Source organism: Echinops telfairi, unplaced genomic scaffold, assembly GCF_000313985.2.
Source record: "Echinops telfairi isolate 266 unplaced genomic scaffold, ASM31398v2 ScPeMD7_7415;HRSCAF=8453, whole genome shotgun sequence".
NCBI lineage: Eukaryota > Metazoa > Chordata > Mammalia > Afrosoricida > Tenrecidae > Echinops > Echinops telfairi.
Genome location: NW_022111315.1, coordinates 131,901 through 155,593, shown reverse-complemented (window position 1 = coordinate 155,593; position 23,693 = coordinate 131,901). Strand labels below are relative to the sequence as shown.

General features: G+C 39.6%; 1 protein-coding gene and 1 pseudogene across 2 annotated transcripts in view; both read left to right on the top strand.

Moving 5' to 3' along the window:
• Positions 1-23,693, top strand: part of OGT (O-linked N-acetylglucosamine (GlcNAc) transferase) — a 65,815-nt gene that overhangs the window by 29,596 nt on the left and 12,526 nt on the right. For both annotated transcript variants that reach the window (XM_004716660.4, XM_004716659.3), the window contains exons 15-19: positions 2,609-2,734; positions 3,106-3,276; positions 3,385-3,501; positions 3,598-3,768; positions 11,374-11,526. In XM_004716660.4, coding sequence (XP_004716717.1) covers positions 2,609-2,734; positions 3,106-3,276; positions 3,385-3,501; positions 3,598-3,768; positions 11,374-11,526 — 738 coding nt within the window. The remainder of the gene's footprint in view (positions 1-2,608; positions 2,735-3,105; positions 3,277-3,384; positions 3,502-3,597; positions 3,769-11,373; positions 11,527-23,693) is intronic.
• Positions 6,039-8,837, top strand: LOC115871975 (annotated as a pseudogene).

Sequence of the window (23,693 nt, the reverse complement as noted above, 5' to 3'; positions counted from 1 at the left end):
CTCTCTGGTGGGGGTGGGAGGCTGTTATATGTTGATCCATATGATCGATTTCCCCTTTGTCTCAGGAAAGAGCTTTATATACAAGAGCAATTGAAAACATTTTCTTTCTACTTGAGCCCTTGGTATTAGCTCCTCTTTTATCCCTCCCTCCCCCCTCCCCTCCCACATGAACCCTTGATAAATTATAGATTATTATTTTCATATCTTACATCATCCTCTGTCTCCCTTCACCCACTTTTCTGTTTGACCCTCTGGGAGTGGGTTATATGTTGATCCTTGTGATTGATTCCTCCTTTCTACCTTCCCCTTCCCCTTACTTTCCATCTTCTTTGATGCTTCCTGCATCATTCAGCACTTTGCCCATAGAATCTTTCAATGTTGCAACTCAAGGCCTGGTTTTTTTCCTTGAGTTCTTTCAGGTTAAGATATGCTGACCATGTTTTTCCTTGCACATTTCATTATAATTTACATTTTCTTTCCAAGCTGTCTTTTGAAAATTTCTGTTAACCTTTTACTTTACTTCTTCCATTTGCCTTATGCAATGTATAATTTTATACCAATCATTGAAAGCTTAATAGAAGGACTGTGACTTTTGTTATTTAATAAATAATAAGTTCTAATGTCTTTTGTGATTTAACTATTCCTTCAGAAATATACCTGGCCATTAAAAAAATTCTTTTATTGTGAATTAAGCAAAAGTTTACAGAAAAGATACAAATTTTACATTTAAACCATTTACACACATTCTGATTCAACTCACCTATTGCAGTGCCTTCAGTGTGACATCCCTTCTCCTGCTTCCTCTTTGTGTTTTCTGCCTCCATTCCTCCATCTTTCCTAACCCTCTGTCCTTGTCAGTGGATAAAGATGGCCCTTTTGATCTTACATGATTGATTATTCTCACTTGAAGCTGAGTTCAGTTCCAGACCTGAAGGGTGTAGTCCTGGGGGTCCCTACAGTCTCTGTCTTACCAGTAAGCCTGATCTCTTTTTATCATTTTGAGTTCTGTTCCACATTTTTCTCTCACCCTCTCCAAGATCTTCTAATGTGATCTTTTTCAGAGTGGTTGGTAGTCATAGTGGGGAACCATCTAGTTCGAGTCTCAGGGTTGTGGACACTCATGTTTGTGTGGTCATTGTACTGTGTTGCCATATATTTTGACTTTCCGCACTCTTTGCCCTGGACTGGGAGAAACCCATAGTTCCAAGTGTTTGGCTCTGTGCTTGACCATTTTTAATTTAGGTTGGATGCTTTGTGACAGAGAAGAAAACCAATCTCTACCTCTGCGACCCTTTGCGCTTTGTTTTTTTTTTAATTGACTAAAACTGGTCAGGATTACCTTGTAAAACCTTTCAACACGTGATCACCACCTTGTTTGCCAATACTTTCACCCATCATTCACCCTCATTCATGCCTAAGCTGTTGCTGTACAGCAAGTTGATTCAAACTCAAAGTCACCCTATGATGGGACGGGACAGAGCAGAACTGCCTTAAAGAGTTTAAAGGTGTTAGGGAAGGAGGTGGAGATTGCCACTGTTGTTTGTTTTTTTTTGTAGAATGGCTTGCAAGGTGAATCCATGGACCTTTCAGTTAGCAGCCCAGTGCTTAATCACTGTGCCACCAGGGCTCTTTATATATACCTATACCAAATAAAAAGAAACTACCCACTTCACTATATTTTAAACCATTCAGTTTACTTTGTTTTTTTATCCAATTGTTTTCTACTCAGATTATGTTCAATTGAATGTAGAGATTGTACTTAAACTGCCTTGAACTTTTCTGTCCATTTTTTATTAACCATCTTATTGACATAACTTTGTGTCTCCTGAAGTTCAATGGTTTTTCTTCTCCATTTTTGAAGGCTCGTTTAAAATACCAACTCCTTCAATACACCTTTAATCCAAAAGTAAACTCACCTTTGTTTTATTTCTGTAATGCTTTTGGGCCCATTTTAATGACACTTAATCATCTTTCTACCCTGTGTTCTTGTGTTCGAACATACAACCTGGGCACCTGTGAATTACTGTTATTCCTATTAAGATTAATTGAAGGAGCCCTGGTGGTATAGTGGTTATATGTTGGGCTGCGATCTGCACAGTCAGCAGCTCTAAACCACCTGCAGCTCTGCAGGAGAAAAACTGGACTTTCTACACCTGTCAACCCACAGTGGGGTGGGGTGGAGGGCGGGGCGGGGTGGGGACCTTGCTAGGAGTCAGCATTGACTCAGTGGTAAAGAGTTTGGTTTGGAGACCAATTAAATCAGCGTGAGATTGTTGTTAGGTGCCATTGAGTCAGTTCCAACTCAGAAACATCGCCTTGACCTGAGCCATCCTCACAGTTATTTCATGGGTGAGCCCATTTTTGCAGCCATTGTGTCCATTTGCTCCGCTGCCATCCATAGAGTTTGCAGTGGCTGATTTCTTCTTCATAGTCTTTCAGCTCTGCAGAAACCTGTTCACTTTGGGTGACCCGGGTCGTATTTGAAATACCCATGACATATTTTCTAGTGTCACAGCCACACAGAAGCTACCACAGCACGACAAACAGACAGGCAAATTGTGGAGCCTAAGATTATACATAGTAAATTCTTATCTCTTTGATTCCACAGATTCCGTGCAATGGAAAGGCGGCTGACCGCATCCACCAGGATGGAATACACATCCTTGTAAATATGAATGGTTACACCAAGGGTGCTCGAAATGAACTCTTTGCTCTCAGGCCAGCTCCTATCCAGGTACAGGAATTAATAAGTATTGTTTACAGTGTGTAACATACTAAAAAGAGAGTGATATAGTTCTCTGGGGGTTCAACAATAGGGTAGTCATGCTTGCATTTTTAAAGTATAGCTTTTGAAATGCATAGAGACTATTGATTGTGTATCTATGTGCAGACATGTAACTCATGGTTGGATGTAAATAATTGCTTTGTCTTACAAATTGAAACGACATTTTAGCAATTAGAAGGTTATCTTAAAAAAAAAAAGAAGAAGGTTATCCTAAAATAATACTTAATTACTCTTGGCTAATGAAATCAGGATGTCCTTATTTGTTTAATTTTTTAGCCTTTTCAAAAAGGTTCTTAATCCTTTTTTGGGCCTGATTTTAGGCTATGTGGCTGGGGTATCCTGGTACAAGTGGTGCACTTTTCATGGATTATATTATCACTGATCAAGAAACTTCACCTTCTGAAGTTGCTGAGCAGTATTCTGAGAAACTGGCTTATATGCCCCACACTTTCTTTATCGGTGATCATGCAAATATGTTCCCTCATCTGAAGGTAGGTAGAAAATAGGCTATGAAGGAAATTTTAAAGAGTCGTAGTTTTTTATTTTTCTGCTGTTGTCCACACACATCTGAAAGATCTGTCTGAATCTTTTTCCATCAGAAAAAAGCAGTCATTGATTTTAAGTCCAATGGACACATTTATGACAATCGGATTGTTCTGAATGGAATCGACCTCAAGGCATTTCTTGATAGTCTACCAGATGTGAAAATTGTTAAGGTGAGAACCTAGTCAATATTGTCATTGAAGTAAAGTTAATTGCATTTGTGAACTTTTCCCTAATGATGCATTTCTTTCTTTCTTTATTATTTTAAGATGAAATGTCCTGAGGGAGGAGACAATGCAGAAAGCAGTATTACAGCTCTTAATATGCCTGTTATTCCTATGAATACTATTGCAGAAGCAGTTATTGAGATGATTAACAGAGGACAGATTCAAATCACGATTAATGGATTCAGTATTAGTAATGGACTGGCAACAACACAGGTGAGAAGAGAATTATATACCTCCAAGTATTCATGTGTCTCCTTTAAATATCTTAATTCAAGAGAATTATATACCTCCAAGTATTCATGTGTCTCCTTTAAATATCTTAATTCTAGCACTCTTTAATCTATTTTTGTCTGAATAAGTTTTGTGGGTTCAGTCAGCAGACTACCTAAGGAGCGACTACTGTGTTAAAATTTTTTTACTTCTCTGTTAAGAAATGGTGAACTGTATGTAGGCACCTTGTTGTTAATCCATTCAATGTAACACTATTCTTTCTCACTCTCCTGGGCTCTCTGTTACTTTTTGCCCAGCTTTTTTGTTTTTTGTTTTTTCCCTTTCCTGCATTTTGAACTTTGTTTTGGGGCAGATGCTGTCAATTTGGTCTCTTTGGGTTGGTTAAGGAACCCTGGTGGCATGTGATTACTTGTTAGGCTGCTAACTGCAAGGCCAGCAGTTCAAAATCACCAGCTGCTCCACAGGATAAAGGGGGGCTTTCTATTCCCATAAAGAGTTACAGTCTCGGAAACTCCCTGGGGCAGTTCTGCTCTGTCCCAGGGTTGCTGTGAGTGGGAATCAATTCGATGACAGTGCGTTTTAGTTTGGTTGATTGGTTTGGGGAGCATGGACCTTACAGGTGTTACTGTGCTCACTTGATTGCTGGTCTATTATTTGGCTGAAAGGTGATCTCCAAGAGTGGATGCAATTCCAGGTTTGAAGAGTGTCTAAGGTCCATAGTCTCTAGGGTCCCACCAATCTCTCATCAGATCAGAAAGCCCTTTCTTTTTCATTATGAATTTTCTACATTTTCCTCCCACTATGTCCTGGGCCATCTATTATGATCCCAATCAGAGCAGGCGGTAGGCATATATATCATCTATAGTGGAGGTTGTGGTTTGTGTATACCATTAGTCCTTTGTAGTGATCATTTTCTTGAATCTTTACTAATTTTTATTCTGGATGAGAAGAGACAAATAGTTGTATCTTAGATGGACGCTCTAGAGCTTTTAAAACCCCAGTTGCTACTCTTTGTGGATTATATTATGCCAGTTGACCCAGATGTCCCCCCTGAAGCTATGCTTCCAAGCTGGTTACTCAGTTCTCTGAGTTGTTTAGTTATGGCTAAGAAGTTTGCATACCTCTGCCCCCTGAATGCTTTACACTATACCTGGACATATTTGTAGCACATACAAATGCGTATGTAGAAATACCTTCTCCCAAACATGTATATGCTCATGAGTATACTCCCATATGTCATCCCGCATGTGTTCAGCTTACATATCTACCTATGCAACCACTTGTAAATTATTGTTTGTTAGTACTGTTGCACGTTTGCGTATATAATAGTATTTACCTCTCTTTCCTTTGGCTCTTAATGGACTTCCGGATGTCTTTTGCCTTGATCATGTTATGCTGATTTCCTCTTATTATGGATTGCTTTCCTCTTCATTCAAGTTAATTAATACATGTCTGTTATTCAGTTAGTGGTTTTCTTTTTTCCCCCTCCCTCCTCTTCCCATCCCCGGTACATAAAGAATGTTTCTTCATGTAAACCTTTTTTATAATATTAAGTCTTATAATATTTGCTCATTTGTGGTTGATATTTCACTCAGCATAACATTCTCCAGGCTCATCTGTGTTATAAGGTATTTTGCAGATTCATCATTATTATTTAGCATTGTGTAGTTATATGCAGGTACCGTAGTTTGTCCATTTCTTCATTGACCATATAGTTTCTTGTTTTTGTAATTCATCCTTTCCCTGGCTAAATGCTACTACTCTTTAAGACTTTCAGTCCAGACAGATACTTTAGGAATTTGTTCCTGACTTTATCCCTTAACCTTCCATTCCTCTTTTCTTCATCACCTAACTACTATACTTCTGTAATATTTGGAGTATATCATTAACGTTTAATAGAGCACATTGTAATGCTGTTTCTGTCTTCCACTGACTTGAGTTAACTTAATGCCATGTCTTAGCCACAGTGATATAGTTTGTACACAATAGATAATATATTGCATGCATGAATAAATGAATATAGAACTCTTGCTACAAGATTGTAAGGCAAGAATGTCTGGTTCTAGGAGTGAACAGTTTGTTTAGAATATCCAAGTCTGTGATAGTTACATAACAATGTAAGGCAGAACCAAATTCAGAGGGGCTTCAAAATGCCTGTGTAAAAAACTGTTTGGGTCCAGGAGGGCTGCCGGTAGGGAATGCGGCCCAGGGCCAGGGGGATGATGCCTTGGTTTAAAAGAAGGACTTTCCACATGCGTACTTCTTTACTGTGTATTGTGGATACCAAGGAAGAGAAGAAGGAACGGAAACAAAGTTATTTTGCTCAATTGAAAAAGAGAAAACAAGGCAACAAAACAACAAAATGCAGAGACCACTTCAGCCACCGCTACAAGGAGTCACACTGGAAAAGAAGATGCTCACACAACCATTGTAGAACAAGACAAGTGCAATATCACTGTCGATCATGAGGAATACATTACTGATGAGAAGAAAAAAAAGAAAAAACAATCAGCTAAAGGCGATCAAGCGTCCAGAATTCAAGAGCTACTTTAATACTGATGACCCTCAGAACAAGACACACGATAAAAAGGAGAAGACGGTGGTTCAGAAGCCACACCGGACTGTGGAGTACACTGCTGGGAGCCAGGACACCCTCAACTCCACAGCCCTGAAGTTTTGCATCAATAAACTGCAATAAACTAGTAGAACTGAACAAACTTTTCACTCACACCATTGTTCCAGGACAGGTCCTTGTTGTGCTGGATGCCAACTTTCCTTCCAGTACCTTAAGGTTGTCGTCATCCAACGCTGGCGCTACTATCTCTCCGTCATCCTTAGATGCAGAATATGATAAATTGCCTGATGCTGACTTAGCAAGAAAGGCCTTCAAACCGATTGAAAGAGTCTTACCATCTACATCTGAAGATGAGCCAGGCGTTGTAAAATTTTAAAAAATGAATCGTCGCTACTTCACTGATGGGGGGAAGGGTGTAGTTGGAGGTGTCACGATTGTCACAAGTCGGATCCCTTGGTTATTGAAAATGGGTGTGAAGAATATGGCCTCATCTGCCTCCTGGAAGAGGTGGTGTCCATTGCTCTCGACAATGACATTTCCCACACGAGGATCAAAGATGCATTGCCCTCGCCTGGAGAATGGGAAGACCCGGCTTCTGAAAAGGATATCAACCCATTCAGTAAGTTCAAATCTCTCAACAAGGAAAAATGTCAGCGGAATGGAGCGAGAACTATCAGTACAGGTTCCAAATCAACAAAAACTTGGGACAAGGCATCCGATGACACACCTACAAAGCCCTTGGACAGCCCTTTGCCCGGAAAATAAAAGAAACAGGAATCTTCTATAGAGGCAACCAGCAGATCTACCCCAATCACAGGGATCAGCAAGGGACTTCCTGACTCAGCATTTGAATCTAAAGCCAAAGAAAATGCCCATTTATTGGAAGATGATGACTTTGTTGACTTGGAAGAACTTTCTTCTCAAACTGATAGTGGATTGGACAAAGGAGACCATGCTAAGGAGTGTGTTGACCCAAGGGATTTAAGGAAAGCTAAGTCAAAAGTCATCAGTTCTGCTGTAGAAGGGCAGCTGCAGTCAGTTCTGAATGTTTCGGGAACAGAGGGTGGTGCTGAACTGAAGGGAGCCCTAGATTTAGAAGCCTGTGAGAAGCAAGATATAATGCCAGAAGTGGACAAGCAGTCCGGGTCCCCAGAGAGCCAAGTGGAAAACACACTGAACATACACGAAGAGCTAGATAAAGTTAAACTCATCGAATATTACCTTAATAAGAACAGAGAAGCTTCACCGTTACCCGAAAATGTGCAGAAAGCAGAATTAAGTGATGACAAAAGCATTAAGCCCATAGGAGGAGACATCACTCCTGTGGGGAAGAGTAGCGCTCTTCCCCAGACAGGTGACCCCCAACTGAGGGCAAAGAAGAGCTGGATAAAATCAGCCCACCCCTTCCACTGCAACTAGAACCTTCTGCAGAAGAAAATGAGTTTAAGGAGTCTCTAGAGTCCTCTTTGGAATCATCTCTGGATAAAAGCTGCCATTGTGCGCAAATGGATAATACATCTGAAATTTAGCTGTGGCTATTAAAGAGAATCCAGGTACCCATTGCAGATATACTTCCTTCAAAAGAAGAGAAAAGCAAGATGCCTCCCATGTTTTTGTGCATCAAGGTGGGGAAACCAATGAGAAAATCCTTTGCCACCCACCCTGCCGCCATGACCCAGCAGTATGGCAGACGAAGGAAGCAGCCCGAGGACTGGTTTGCTGTTCCTCGAGAGAGGGTTGATCATTTGTACTTGTTCTTTGTTCAATGGTCTCCTGGTGTCTACGATAAGGATGCCAAAGAGCAAGGCTTCGTGGTGGTGGAAAAGGACGAACTGAATATGATCGACAACTTCTTCAGTGAGCTGACGACCAAGAGCTGGGAGATCATCACTGTTGAGGAGGCCAAGCACAGGACGAGCACATGCAGCTACTATGAGGAGGACGAGGAGGAAGTGCTGCCAGTCCTGCAGCTGCAGAGCACCCTCCTGGAGAACATGCACCTAGAGCAGCTGGCCTGACGCCTTCCAGCAAGGGTACAGGGGTATCCGTGGAGACTTGCCTGCGGCACACTGGAGCACGGGACCAGCTTGAAAACACTCTATTGGAAGTGAGCATCACTAGATAGTCCTGTCTTAGTGGTCCTCAAGGATATGGATAATCAGATTTTTGGAGCATATGCCACACATCCTTTCAAGGTCAGGGACCACTACTATGGCACTTTCCTCTACACTTTTAGTCCCAATTTCAAGGTCTTTAAGTGGAGTGGAGAAAACTCATACTTCAATGTTTTTTAGAACGTTGTTTTTAGACATAAGTTTTCTTAGAACTTTGTGGAGGAGTGGGACAGTTTGGTTTATGACTAGATGCTGATTTATACCATGGACAGAGCAACTCCTGCAGCACTTTCAATAATGATATTCTTTCTAAAAAGGAAGACTTCATAGTTCAGAACCTCGAGGTATGGACGTTTGAGTGAAACTGAGAGTGCCTTAAGAGAAGACCATTAAAAAACGGGCTTTGATCAGCTTCCCTCAAGTTGGCTGGATGACCAGGGTTCCAGCCCAGCCTGCTCGCTCATCACAATGCTTTCTTTCTGCCTCAGCTGGATGTGCAATCACTGCAGAAAGATTGGAAAGGTGTACGTGGAGGGCAGGCACTGAGGAACGACATTTGAGGTCCCGTCTCCTTTGAATCCATCTTGTGAGGCATCAGTGTTTATAGATGTATGAGTTGAATGCAACTTTTATTTTTGGTAACTAAAAGAAGATACTGTGGGAAAAAAATATATGCCTTGGGTACTTATCAGCATACTTTACATTACCAAAATGTATAGCATACTATTGTTTGCCATGCAAGGAGTCTCACTTAGTAAAGTGAAATACATACCTTCTAAAGGGGGAATGTTGATTTTTTAAAAAAACCTTTTATTTATTATTTCTAATTCGTTGTCTGGAATGTGTTGACAGTTTTTTCGCTTTTAATGTGTCAAATCTTGAAAAACATGTATAGATTTTATGCTGTGTTTTGCCAACAAGTTCATTTGATTTATAAAATTTTATATTGAATTTTTTTTGCCCTAATTGTTTAGGGTGGTATGTCTTTAGAAGTATATGCATATCGAGTGCATAATTTTGAATTTTTAAAAAGTCATCACCAATGCTCCTTGGTTCGACTGGTGTAGGCCATTAGAAAGGTACATTTTTACTTACCCTGGACATATTTCTATACATGTGTAAAGAAAAGCCATCTTTCACAACCATAAACTAATGTTGATAAAAATGCATCTCTTTGTGAACCTGCACTTAAAACAAACTACTCTTGAGGAAAAAATGTTTTACTTCATGTAAAATCATGTGTCTTTAAAAACTTAAGTTCATGGTGTGTTTTCCATAATCTCCCTCCACCCCACTAAGTATTTACCTTAAGTAGGTGTTTGTTTTAAAAAGAACTGAGTGTTTAACTTTTAAAAAATCAAACGAGAAATTTTAAATGAGCCCAAGAGTCTTCCTTATTTCTATACTCTCATGTGAAGGAAGAAATGCATTCATACCAAAACTGGAAGAAAAAGGAAAACTTTTTCCCCCACATCACTAAATAGGTCTTTATTAAAATAACACTTTGTCAACAATTTAACCAATATCACTGATTACCAGACTTTGATGAAGAAAGCAAAAGACTGCTAATGTAAAAATTTTTTTTTTCAAATAATAGCCAAAGCTGAAAAATGATCTGTCCTAAATTATATCCCTCTTGATCTTAGAGGGGGAAATTAATAAGTAGTATTTGGATACTTGTCAGTTGTTTTTCTCTTTTTCACATTCTTTGAATACTAGATTTAGACTTACAGAGTTATTTTCTGTATTCTTCCTTTTAGATAATTCATCAAAGGGAACAAACATAAATTGCCAAGTAGTCTCCTGTGAAATCTGTAATCATTGGACTCTATTCACAGTCCAGGCAATTGAAAGTAAATGCTATAAACTCTCAAACCTATAGCCTGGGCGTGTCTGTCACCCATGGCCTATTGTGAACGGAGCCGTAGATTAACAAGATCCTGGCAGTTTGTCTTTAACCTGCTTCCTCAGTAATGTTGGGATGTGAGATACCAGGAGTGTCTCATGATGATCATGTTTACCATTTGTGCCATTGGCTGCCATATGCTATTCGCAAATACAATGGTCATTCTGCGTATAGCTCACTCCTGCCTAGTTTAGTCCATGATACTAGTGAGAGCCTACCCAGATGCTGTGTGCTCTATTTAAAACAGTAATGTTCAGTCAGAAATGTGTGGCCCTTCATTTATGGATATTGAATATATGTAATGCAGTACTCTCCCATTATTTTCAATAAAGGAAGCTTATGCATAAAAAAAGAAAAAACTGTTCTCTTAATTCCACTCTGCCATGAACTTTGAAATCCCCTCATATGAGGGAATAACATAATAAGATGATGCTTGTATACTCTAGAAGCTCCGTAATGGTACTAATCATTGAAAGAGAGGTAATATTACGAGAGGAGACTAGCTAGAGGAATAATTTAAGTTTACCCCTGAAGGGTAGATGAGATTTGGAAAAAGGCATTTCAGTCATAAAGGAAAAATGCAAATGTTTGCTGTTGAATGATTAGTTAGGGTTTGAGGAAATCCTTTTGACTAGATCAATTGCCCCCAAATAAGATAAGCTGCAACAACATAAGGAGCGCTGGTGGTGCCATCTGGTAAGCATTGAACCGATAACCTCAAGGTTGTTTGCGCAAACCCACCAGCTACTGTGCAGGAGAAAGACAACGCTATCATTAGAAAGCTTATAGGATGTTTTGAGTTAGAATTGATTCGATGATTTCTTTATTTTGTAACAACACACTGTTAAGACTTTTTTCTGTTTTCTGTCATGAATATTTTCTCATATTAGAAAACTTTTAGTGGTTTTCCCATTTGGCATCTTTAGAAATCTTTGTTAGTGAAAAATTACTGGATTTCAAATACAGTCATCATATTCTTTCTCTTGTTCTAGATCAATAATAAAGCTGCAACTGGAGAGGAGGTTCCTCGTACCATTATTGTGACTACCCGTTCTCAATACGGGTTGCCAGAAGATGCCATCGTGTACTGTAACTTTAATCAGCTATATAAAATTGACCCTTCCACTTTGCAGATGTGGGCCAATGTGAGTACCCATAGATTAATTGTTGATGTTTTGAGACACGTACAGATTTTATATATAGGCCACTGTACTGAAGCTGGTCTTTTACCCTGTTCAAGACCTGTTGTGCTTTTTTCCAATTTCAAGAGTTCTCAAAAGTGCCCTTCTTCTTTTAAATAATTTTATTGCGGCACAATTTATATAACCAAAAAAGGGTCATTTTTACCTTTTCTTTTTATTGTGGTAAATAAAAGTGTTAGTCAAAAGCATTGTTACAAAAGCACAGAAACCTTTTCTTAAAAACATAAAATTGTGAAGCTATCGTTTCTCAATATCTTTTATCTAGTTTTATACACTTCTGAAAGCTGTGTTAATCAGCTTTCTAGATATGTCCCCAAGGAATTCTATGCTCTTTGATTTATATCACAAGAAAGCAAGAGTTTTGGCATTCTTGAAAGAATCAAATCATGTTCTTTTAAATGTTCTTTTTGTTTTGGGAACAAAACAAATCATAAGGACGGAATCAGCTGTAGGATGGATGGGAGAGCACAGGTGCACTCTGATGGAGGATTAAAAAAAAAGCCTGACACAACTTTCTCGGGCTTTTTTTTCACATCAGTGTAATTTTCCATTTTCTATAAACTTCTTTCTAATAAGTCCCCGTGATCATCTTGTGTCCTTCAATAAAATCTATCAAGATTGCTCCCGTGGAATCTCTATATTCAGTCCCTGTAGCTGCCCAGGATATCTTCTCCACCACTTGTCTCTCAGTTTGTCATACTGTGGTGGCTTGTGTGTGGCTGCGATACTGGAAACCATGCCACTGGCATTTCAAATACCAGCAGGGTCACCCTGAGTGAACAGGTTTCAACTGAGCTTCCAGACTAGGCAAAGACAAAGAAGGACGAGGCTGTCCATATATGAGGAAATAGCCACTGGAAACCTTATGGAGCATAGAAACATTATCAGATAATGAAAACTTCATGCGTTCAGGTCGGAAAGCACTCAAAATAAGACTGAGGAAGAATTTAACCTTCTCAAAGTGGAGAAGACCATAATGATGTGGATGGGGATAAAGCTTTGGGGACCTTCATTTGCTGATTGGACATGACTCAAAATGAGAAGAAACAGATGCAAACGTCAATTTAGAATCGGAACTTGGAATGTATTAAGTATGAATCTAGGAAAATTGGGAGTTGTTAAAAATGGAGTGAAATACATAAAGTTGACATTTAAGCATTTGTGAGCTGAAATGGACTGATATTGATCATTTTGAATCAGAAAATTGTGGTTTAGTAAAGCAAGGAATTGAAAATTCAAGAGGACTACTGTTGCATCCATCAAAAAAAGGACATTTCGAGATCTATCTTAAAATACAATGCTGCCTGTGATAGGATAATATCTATCTGCATACAAGGAAATCCAATGAATACAGCTTTCATTCAAACATGCATTAAACACTAAAGCTAGTAATGGAGGAATTCTACCAATGTCTTCAGTCTGAAATTGATCAAACATGTAACCAAGATGCATTGATAATTGATGATTGGAATGCAAAAGTTGGAAACAAAGAAGAAAGAACAGTACTTAGAAAATATGGTCTTGTAAATGCCTTTTTTCAGCAACAAAACTGTGTACGTGGACTTCTGCAGATGGAATGCATCGAAGTCAAATAAAGCTCAATATCAGCAGCTAAAATGAGGCCAAGGACCGATGATGGAACAGATCAGTAATTGCTCATATGGAAGGTCAAGTTGAAGTTGAAGAAAATGAAAATAAGTCCACAAGAAACAAAATATGACTTGGAGGATATCCCACCTGAACAGATTTGATACATTAAAAACTAATAATAGAAGATGTGATGAATTGTGGAATGATATCAAGAACATATATGAAGAAAGCAAAAGCTGATTAAAAAGATAAGAAAAGATTAAAATGGGTGTAAGAAGAGACTGAAACCTGCTCTTGGTCATATAGTAGCTAAGGCAAATGGAAGAAATGATGAAGTCAAAGAGCTGAACAGATAGTTTCAAAGGTCAATTCGAGAAGACTAAGTAAAATATTATTATTATTATTTTTTAAATATTATATTGAGAAGCACAAAGACCTAAATTGAAAGAACTCAAGAAAAAAGTTCACAAGTTCACATGTTGCAGTATTGAAGGGTTTTATGGGCAAAATGTTGAATGTTATAGGAAGCACCCAAAAAGATGGTAAGAACATACAGAGTCACTATATCAAAAGAACTAGTTGTCATTCAGTCAATTCATGAGGTAGCATATGAGCAATAGCCAGTGGTACTGAAGGAAGAGATCCAAGCGGCACTGAAAACATTAGTCAAAAACAAGACTCCAGGGATTTAGCTCATGAAGCACTGGAAGCGCTTACTCATCTATGCCAGGAAATTTGGAAGACAGCCAGCCACTTGGCCAACTCACTGAAAGAGATCCTTATTTGCATTCATTCCAAAAAAAAAGGTGACCCAACAGAATGCTTAAATTACAGAGCACTATCATTGATATCATACACAATTTGGATTTTGCTTAGATCATCCAATAATGGTTACAGCGTTACATTGACATGGAGCTGCCAGAGGTTCAGGCTGGATTCAGAAAAGGGCATGGAGCAAGGTCTATCATTGCTGATGTCAGGTAGATCTTGAATACCAGAAAGATGTTTACTTGTGTTTTATTGACTGTGCCAAGGCATTCAACTGTGTGGATCATCACAATCTGTATGGATAGCCTCGAGAAGAATGGGAATTCCTGAACATTTCATTGTGCTCATGCCGAACCTGTACATGAATCAAGAGGCAGTTGTGGGAACAGAACAAAGGAAATCTATTTTTTTAAATCAGGAAAGGTGTGCGTCTGTTTGCTGTCAGAGGTTCAAGCCAGTTTCAGAAGAGGATGTGAAACAAAGGCTATCATTGCTGATTTCAGATGATTCTTGGCTGAAAGGAGATCATACCTGGAAGATAGTTACTTATGTTTAACTGAGTATGCAAAGGCATTTGTGTGAATGATAGCAAACTGGGTAGCCAGGAGAAAAATGAGAATTCCAGAATAGTACTTCATTGTGCTCATGTAGAACTTGAACATGATTCAAGAGGCAATTCTGTGACCAGAATCAGGGTATTACTGCATGGTTTAAAATCAAGAAAGGTGTGTATGAAAGTTGTATCCTCTCACTATACTTTTTCAATCTGTATGCTGAGCAAATCATCAGAGAATGTGAATTATATGAAGAAGAATGCAGCATCAGGATTGGAGGAAGGCTTGGTAACAACCTGCAATATGCAGATGATACAACTTTGCTTGTGTGAGGAGGACTTGAAGCACTTGCTGGTGAAGATCAAGGGTTGCAGCCTCTAGTATGAATTACAACTCAATGTAAAGAAGATCAAGACCATCACAACTGAACCAATACTTAATACCTTGATAAATGCCGAAAAGATTGAAGTTGTCTAGGATTTTGTCTTGCTTGAATCCACAGACAGTGCTCATGGAAGCAGCAGTCAAACCTGTACTTAAGACATTCTCGAAATTCAGGTGGGATAACCTCCAAGTCATATTTTGTTTCTTGTCGACTTATTTTTATCTTCTTCAACTGCAACTTGACACTAAATAGGAGCAATGTGTTGGGCAAATCTGCATTGAACCACTTTAAAGTGTTGAAAAGCAAGATGTTACTTTGAGGACTAAGGTGCACCTGACAGAATCCATGGTATTTTCAATCACCTCATATGCATACCAAAGTAGAATTGATCTATTTGAACTATAGTACTAGTGAGCAGTGTTTTAAAGTACTCCGGACTGTCCAAAGAACAAACAAGGTATGTCTTGGAAGAAGCACATCCTTGCTCCTTAGAGGCAAGGATGACAAGACTTTCTCTCATGTACTTTAAACATGTTGTCAGGAGAGACCAGTCTGTGGAGAAGGATATCATGGCTAAAATGTCAAGATGGATTGACACAACTGGATGCAACAATGGGCTCAAATATAAAAGAAGTGTGAGTGTGGCGCAGCACAGGGCAGTGCTTTATTTTGTGGTACAAAGGATCACTGTAAATTGGAACCGACCTGATGGCACCTAACTAGCGATCCTGTTGGTACCACGGTTTTGATTGAACTGGAGTCTGGTTCATATTGTTACATCAAGGCTTGTGTCAGGTTATAATTTCCTCCTTCTTCGTTAGCTTTGATCTTGTTTAAAAGACTGATTGATGTGTGTCAGATTACTTTTATCTTGTGAGTATTTTTGGTGATTCGGAGGCACTCTAACGTGAATAAGACAGGTGTTTTACTGAGAGCTTTATCTGCAGCCTAGCCGGTGCTTTATCTTGGGTCTTTTTTTTGGAGACACCCTAGTGAGAATAATACAAGTGTTTTTCTGGGAACTTGTCTGCAGCCATCCACTGAGTTAAAGCCATGTTTGGTTTGGAATAAACAAGTTTAGTTTAGAATAAACTTATGCATGTATGGAATGGAATTGCTTGGTTGTATGGCAATTTTGCGTTTAACTTTTTGAGTAATGGTTAAATTTTTCATGGTTGCTGGACCATTTTATATTCTGCCTTAGTTACCTTTTTCTCTCTCTGTGCTCTGGGGAAAGGTCCTTGTCTCCTTTTACCATCTGTAGAGCTGGCATTTCGTGGAATTTCCATGTGTCTTGGTATCACTCTCCCCTTGGGCCTAGAAGCTTCACAGGTCAGGAACCTCAGGTCCACAGGATGCACTCTAATTTTGACTCTCATTTCTTGGCAGGAGTAGGGCCTTCCAATCTCTGCTGGATTCTCCTTTTATCTCCTTTGAAACTAAAGGTGGTGCAAGCCACATCCTAGGGCAATTCTCATGTATCACTTTAGGACTGTGTTGCATCCCACCCTTTTACTGGTTTATCACATCAGATCATATCATGGGGAATCATCACATAACTGCCTTATTATATCATTGTACAACTGCCAAACCACTGAGAACCATAGACCAGCCAAGTTGACATATACATTTTTTGAGGGACACAATTCAATCCATGACACATTCCCAGCAATGGATAAGGGCTCCAATTTCTCCACATCCTTAACAAAATCTGATGCTTTCTTTTTGGACAGCAACCATTCTAGTGGGTGTAAAGTTTTCTCACTTTAGTTTTCTTATGGTTGGGATGATGTTAGTTCCTGTTGAGTCTGTTCCGACTCATGACCACCTCATGTGTTTCAGAGTCACATAGGGTTTTGAAAGCTCCACCTTACTTACAGAAGTAGATAATCAAGCCTGTCTTCTGATGTACCTCTGGTCAGTTCAAACTACCAGCACTTTGGCGAGTAGTCTGGAATTTAGCTATTTGTGCCACCCAGTGACAGAGACTCTGTATTTTGGTTTTATGTGCATTTTTCTAATAATTTTGTAATGACTACATCAAGGTGTTTTTTTTGTTGTTGTTGTTGGTGGTGGTGGTGTTTTCTAAGTGTGCTCTATGGCTCCTTGTAGAAATATTTGGAAAATATTTGTTCAGATCCTTTCTCCCATTTTTATTGTGAAAACACCAAAACAGGCAACAACACAACTTCCCCATACTTAGAAATCAATGCCATTGATTACATTTTTCATGTCATTATCTAAAATATTCCACCATTAATGTAAACATAATGCTCTCTAACCAAAAAGTTCCCTGCCTCCTTCCCTTCTCCACCTAGGTAACCATTTGGTTTTTCTATATATTTGCTTATTTCTTAAAAGCAAGACCATACCCTCTTGCAACTGACTTTTATTTACCCCCTGTCATAGTGGGTTATGTATTGGGCAAGGTCAAAAGTTCAGACTCTTAGAGGGGATACTGAGACCATCTGCTTCTGTAAGGATTTCCAGCCTCAGAAATTCCCTGTAGGGTTGCTGTGAGTCCAAATTGACTTGATGGCAGTAAGGCGGGGTGGTTTTTTTTTTTTTTTGCTTTTATTTCCTTGAGCGTCTTTTCAAAATTCAGCCTTGTGGCATGCATCAGATGCTGTTTATCTTTACAACTGAAATGCACTGCATCTATGTACAACAGTTTGTTATCCATTCATCTGTTGATGGACATTTTGGTTATTGTGAAAACGCTTTACTCTACAAAAACAAAACTAAGCTCATGGCCATCAAAGGGATTTGAATTCATAGAAACCCTATAGGATAGGGTAGAACTGCCCCAGGGGGTTTCTGAGACAATAACTCTGTGGGACTAGAAAGGCTCATTCATCTTTGTCCCATAGAGTGGCTGGTGGTTGCAAACTACCAGGTGTCCACCTTTCTTAACTACTTCTGAGCACTTACCATACGTACTCGTGTATAAGCTGTTTTTCAGCACATATTTTATGCAGTTTTTCTGATAAAATTAGGTGCCTCAGCTGATATTTAGGGCGACATATTCGAGTATATACAGTACATAAAATTGGGGTTGCTGGTCATGGAAATTCTTTCTTCAACTTTTTGAGGAATTTATAAATGATCTTCTACCTTGGCTGTACCATCTTAAATTTTCATTTAGAAAGAGATAAGGGTTTCCATTTGCCCTAAACTTTGCAAACACTTATTTTCCTTTATTTTGAACATTGTTTTTCTAATAGAGAAGTTGGATTGTAGTTTTGAGTTGCATCTCCCTAATGATGTTGAACATCTTTTCATATGGTTATTGACCATTGGCATATCTTCTTTGATGAAATGTCTGTTCAGATCTTTTTTTTAAGTACTTTTATTGGGGGGCTCTTACATCTCTTACCACAACCCATACATTCATCCAGTGTGTCAAGCACCTTGGCACATATGCTGCCGCCATCATTTTCAAAACATTCCCTTCCCACTTAAGCCCGATACCAGCCCCCCATATCTTCCCCCTCCCTCCCCTGCCTGCCCTACCTCACGAACGCTTGATAAGTTATAGGTTATTATTTCCATATCTTACATTGTTTTCCATCGCCCCTCCCCCACATTTCTGTTATTCGTCCCCCTGGGAGGGGGTTATAGATTGATTGTGATTGATTCCCCCTTTCTCCCCCCACCCTCCCCCAACCCTCCCGGTATCTCTACTCTTCATTGTTGGCCCTGAGGGGTTCATCTATCCTGGATTCCCTGTGTTTCAGGCTCTTATCTGTAGCTGTGAGCATGGTCTGGTCTAATCCGATTTGTAAGTTAGAATTGAGGTTATGATAGTGGGGTGAAGGAAGCACCAAAGAACTAGAGGAAAGTTTTGTGTTTCATCGGTGTTATCCTGCACCCCGACTGGCTCATCTCTTCCCTGTAACCCCTCTGAGGAGATGTCTAATTGTGTACAGATGGGCATTGGGTCTCCACTCCATGTCCTCCCCATCCCCTTAACATTGGGTATAATTTTGTTCTGGGTTTTAGATGCCTGATACCTGATTCCATTGACACCTCATGATCACACAGGCTGGTGTGCTTCTTCCATGTGGGCTTTGTTGCTTCTGAGCAAGATGGCCGCTTGTTTATCTTCAAGCCTTTAGGATCCCAGATGCTATACCTTTTGATAGCCAGGGACCATCAGCTTTCTTCACCCCATTTGCTTATGCACCCATTTGTCTTCAGCGATCGTGTCGGAAAGGAGTGTCACAGAATGCAGGACTGTTAGAACAAAAGTGTTCTTGTATTGAGGGAGTACTTGCATCGTGATCCAATGTCCATCTGCAACCTTAATTCTTAACATGTAGATATGAGTACATAGTTCTATTCTTCCCTCATTATATATATTTTGCATATGCCCATGGCTGTATTTAGGCGTCTATAAATGTCCTTTGCCCACTGGCTCTTTCCTCTGTTTCCTTTTACTTTCCTTTTGTCCCACAATCATGTCCTCGCTGCTACAATGCTCTTGATTAAGCTCCACCTAGGCATCCTACGACTTTCCTTCCATTGATTTTAGTTCACTTCTTGTTCCCTTGTCCCTGGGCTAGTTCCCCACCCCCTTCCTTTGTCCCACTTCCCCTTCGCCCATATCCCCCCTGGAACCATTCGTCCTGTTCTTTGCATCTCTGAATTATTTATCCCACCTATCTTATCTAGATAGACATGCAGATACGTTAAAGTGCAAAAACCAGGCAAAGCCAAATAAAACAACAAAGGAAGTCTAAACTAACAAACCAATAACAACAAAAATAAAATAACAAAAAACAAACAAAAATAACAATAGCAAAAAGAAAGCCACTGACAAAAATGGAAACGCCTATAAATAGTTCAAGGTCTGTTTGTTGGCCTTTATGAGTATTTTCCATTCGAGTCTGATGGGGTGCCACACTTTGTCTCCAAAGTCTATTTTTGGTATTCCCAGGGATTTCATCACTCTGCTCCCCCTGATGCTCTGCTGTATGCCCTCAGTGCCTTGCCCCAGTGTGGTGGGGCCAGACTGTGCACTATTCCCACACTGTCTCCCGTGCTGTCCCCTGCAGCACCATGGTTCAGTGAGGGACGCCGTGTCCCATGGTGGGGTCGGCTCTACGGTCCTCCCTCCGAGCAGGAACATCGTCCTTGGGGCTTGGTGGGCCAGGATGCCCTCTCCTCCCTCTCCATCCCTTTTTGTTTCTCCTGTGTGTTCTAGTCCGATGCACCCCTCTCCCCAAGCTGTAGTCCCAGTGTTGTCTGCTGAAGTGCATTCTTCGGAGGGGGGTGGGGAGGGTATCTGTTCAGATCTTTTGCCATATTTTTGATTGGGTTGTTTGTCGTTTAATTGTTGAACCTTTATTTAATTTGAGGTTTTGTTTTTGTTTCTGAGTTGTAGGAGTTCTTAGATATTCTGGATATTGAACTTTTAGAGTTGTATATATGATCCCCAAATTATTTTGCCCATTCTGTTGGCTGTCTTTTTGCTTTCTTGATATAGGCCTTTGCATTAAAACTTTAAATTTTGTTGTTCCATGTCATCTGTTGTTTTATTTTGCTGCTCATACTTTTGGGGTCACATGTAAGAGTCTACTATAAAAAAAAAGTCAAAAACCCCCAAATCACGAGGTCTTGGAGTATTTCAATTTCTTTTAAGAATTCTATCGTTTCCTTTTATTTAGATCATTGGTTCATTTTGAGTTAAACCTCTAGTTTACTGCACCTCCACTTTACCAAGTATGATGTTCTTCTCCAGAGACTGGTCTCTCCTGACATGTTCAAAGTGTGGGGGTAGGGGTGGTGGTGGTATGTCGATCGTTGTGATCGGTTTCTCTCTACTCCCCCCCCACCCACCCACTGTCATGGTATCGCTACTCTTATTGGTCCTGAGGGGTTTATCTGCCCTGCATTCTGCTTATTGAGAGCTCTTACCTGTAGCAGTGTACTTGCTCTGGTCTAGCCAGATTTGTAAGGTGGACAACTAGGGTCATGATAGTAGGGGGAGTGGGGGCGGAAGCATTAAAGAACTAGAGTGATGTTGTGTGTTTCATTGGTGCTGTACTGTACCGACTGGCTCGTACTGTACCCTTCCTTATGACCCTTTTGTGAGGGGATGTCCAATGGTCTGCAGATGGGCTTTGAGTCTCCATTTTGACCCCCCTTGTTTGCATCAAAATGTTGGTTTGTTTTGGGTCTTCTGATGCCTGATACCTGATCCCATCGACACCTTGTGATACACAGGCTGGTGTGCTTCTTCCATGTGGGCTTTGTGGTTGCTTCCTTGCTAGATGGCCACTTGTTCAACTTAAAGCTTTTAAGAACCCAGATGCTGTATCTTGTAATAGCTGGGCACCATCAGCTTTCTTCTATGCACCCGTTTTGTCTTCAGCAATCGTGTTGGGAAGGTGAGCATCACAATGCCAGGTAGTTAGTAGAACAAAGTGCTTTTGCATTGACGGAGGACTTGAGTAGAGGCCCAATGTCCATCTGCTACCTTAATACTTAACCTATAAATACATGTACGTAGAACTATATCCCTATTGTTATATATTAATATACTTACATATGTACGTGCCTATGTTTATACCTCTGTTTATTGCCTCCTAGTTTTCCTCTATTTACATTTACTTTCCTCCAGTTCCACTATCATTTCTACCTTCATTTGGCTCTATGTACTTCCTCTTGGCTACATTGCACTTGATCGAACCCCACCAAGCATTCTATGCCCTCTTTGCCATTGAATTTGGATCTCTTGTTGTTTCCTTGTCCCTGGTTTTGTTGGCTCCCCCCATCTTTTCCCCCAACTCTTCCCCTGTCTCCAAATTTTACATTCCAATGAATCCTGATTGCGTGTGAATTTTGTTTTTTTTTTTGTCCCATTCTATTGGTTTATATGTCTACCTTTATTACCAGTACCTCCCTGTCTAGATTAGCGCTATCTTGGGTAATGTTGACACCTTAGTAATACTTACATCTTAACAATGATAAGACATCCCAGTCCATGAACACAGGATGTTTTTCCATTTATGTAGGTCACCAATTATTTTTAAATCATTTTATTGGTTTTTTTTATGGCTCTTATCACAATCCATACATCCATCCATTGTGCCAAACACATTTGTACATTTGTTGCCCTCATCATTTGCAAAACGTTTTCTTTCTACTGAGTCCTTGGTACCAGCTCATTTCCCCCCTCCCTCTCCCTCCCTCATGAACCCTTGGTAATTTATGTTGTTATTATTTTTCATGTCTTACATTGACTGATGTCTCCCTTCGCCCACTTTTCTGTTGTCTGGCCCCCTGGAAGTGGGTTATATGTAGATCATTGTGATCAGTTCCCTTTTTCCTCCCCCCACTTTCCCCTTTCCCTCCTGGTATCGCTACTCTCATTATTGGTCCTGAAGGGTTTATCTGTGTTTCCATCTCTTATCTGTACCACTGTACATGCTCTGGTCTAGCTGGATTTGTTAGAATTGGGGTCATGATAGTGGGGGGTGGGGAGAAAGCATTAAAGAAGTAGAGGGAAAACAAAACAAAAAAGCTCACATAAAACAAACAAACAAAAAAGCAGAGGAAAGTTGTATGTTTCATCAGTGCTATCCTGCACCCTGACTGGCTCATCTCTTCCTTGTGACCCTTCTGTAAGGGGATGTCCAATTGTCTGCAGATGAGCTTTGCGTCTCCACTCCACACTCCCCCTCATTCACATGGATATGATTTTTTGTTCTGAGTCTTTGGTGCCTGATACCTGATCCCATCAACACCTCACGATCACACAGGCTGGTGAGCTTCTTCCATGTGGGCTTTGTGTGGTCACTATCATTTCTTTCAACAATATTTTATTGTGTTTAGTGTACAGGTGTTTCACCTCCCTGGTGAAGTTTTATTTTTAAAACATGTTATTTTAGATGCTGCTATAGATAGAATTGTTTTCTTAATTTTCTTTTAAGATTGGCCATTTCTAATGTACAGAAAGAAATGCATCTGGTTTTTGCCTGTCAATATTGTGCTGTGTGACTTAGTTGAATTAGTGCTTTGGTTCTAGTGGCTGTATTGTGGATTCTTTGGAATTCTCTATATTTAGTATTATGTCATTTGTGAATATAGGTTTCCTCCTTTCTGCTTCGGGAGTCTTTCATTTCTTTTTCCTGCCTAATTGCTCTGGTTAAAACTTCCAGTACAATATTGAATAGTATTGATGAGAACTGGCATGCTTATCTTGTTCTTAATCAGTCTTAGAGCCCTATGGATATCATGCTTACTGTAGATTTTTCACAAATTGCCCTTTATGAATGTTGAGGATTTTAACGTCATTTCCTAATCTTTTGAGTGTTTTTATCATGAAATGGTGTTAGGTTTTCTCAGGTGCCTTTTCTGGATCAATTGAGATGATTATATGGTTCTTTTTCTTTATTAATGTGAATCAGGCTTGCATTGCTGAGGTAAATCCCACTTGGTCATGGCATGGAATCCTTTTAGTATGTTGGTGGGATTGTTAGTATTTTGTTGAGGATTTTTCCATTTCCATTTCCATTAATTCTAAGGGATATAAATTTGTCTCTTGTTTAGTGAATTTACTGGTTTTGGTCAGCATTTTAAATTCACATAATGTAAATCATATTTTATTTTTGTATTTAAAGTGCCCTTTGGTTCAAACCAAAGGTCTGCAAGTATTTTTTAAGGACTAAATGAGAAATAATTTTGGCTTTGTGGTCCAGTACTATCACTTCTGCCACTGTAAGACAAAAGCATTGCAGACAGTATGGAAATGAATTAGTGACTGTGTTCTTTTTAAATTTTTAAAAATTGTGTTCTTTTTTTTTTTA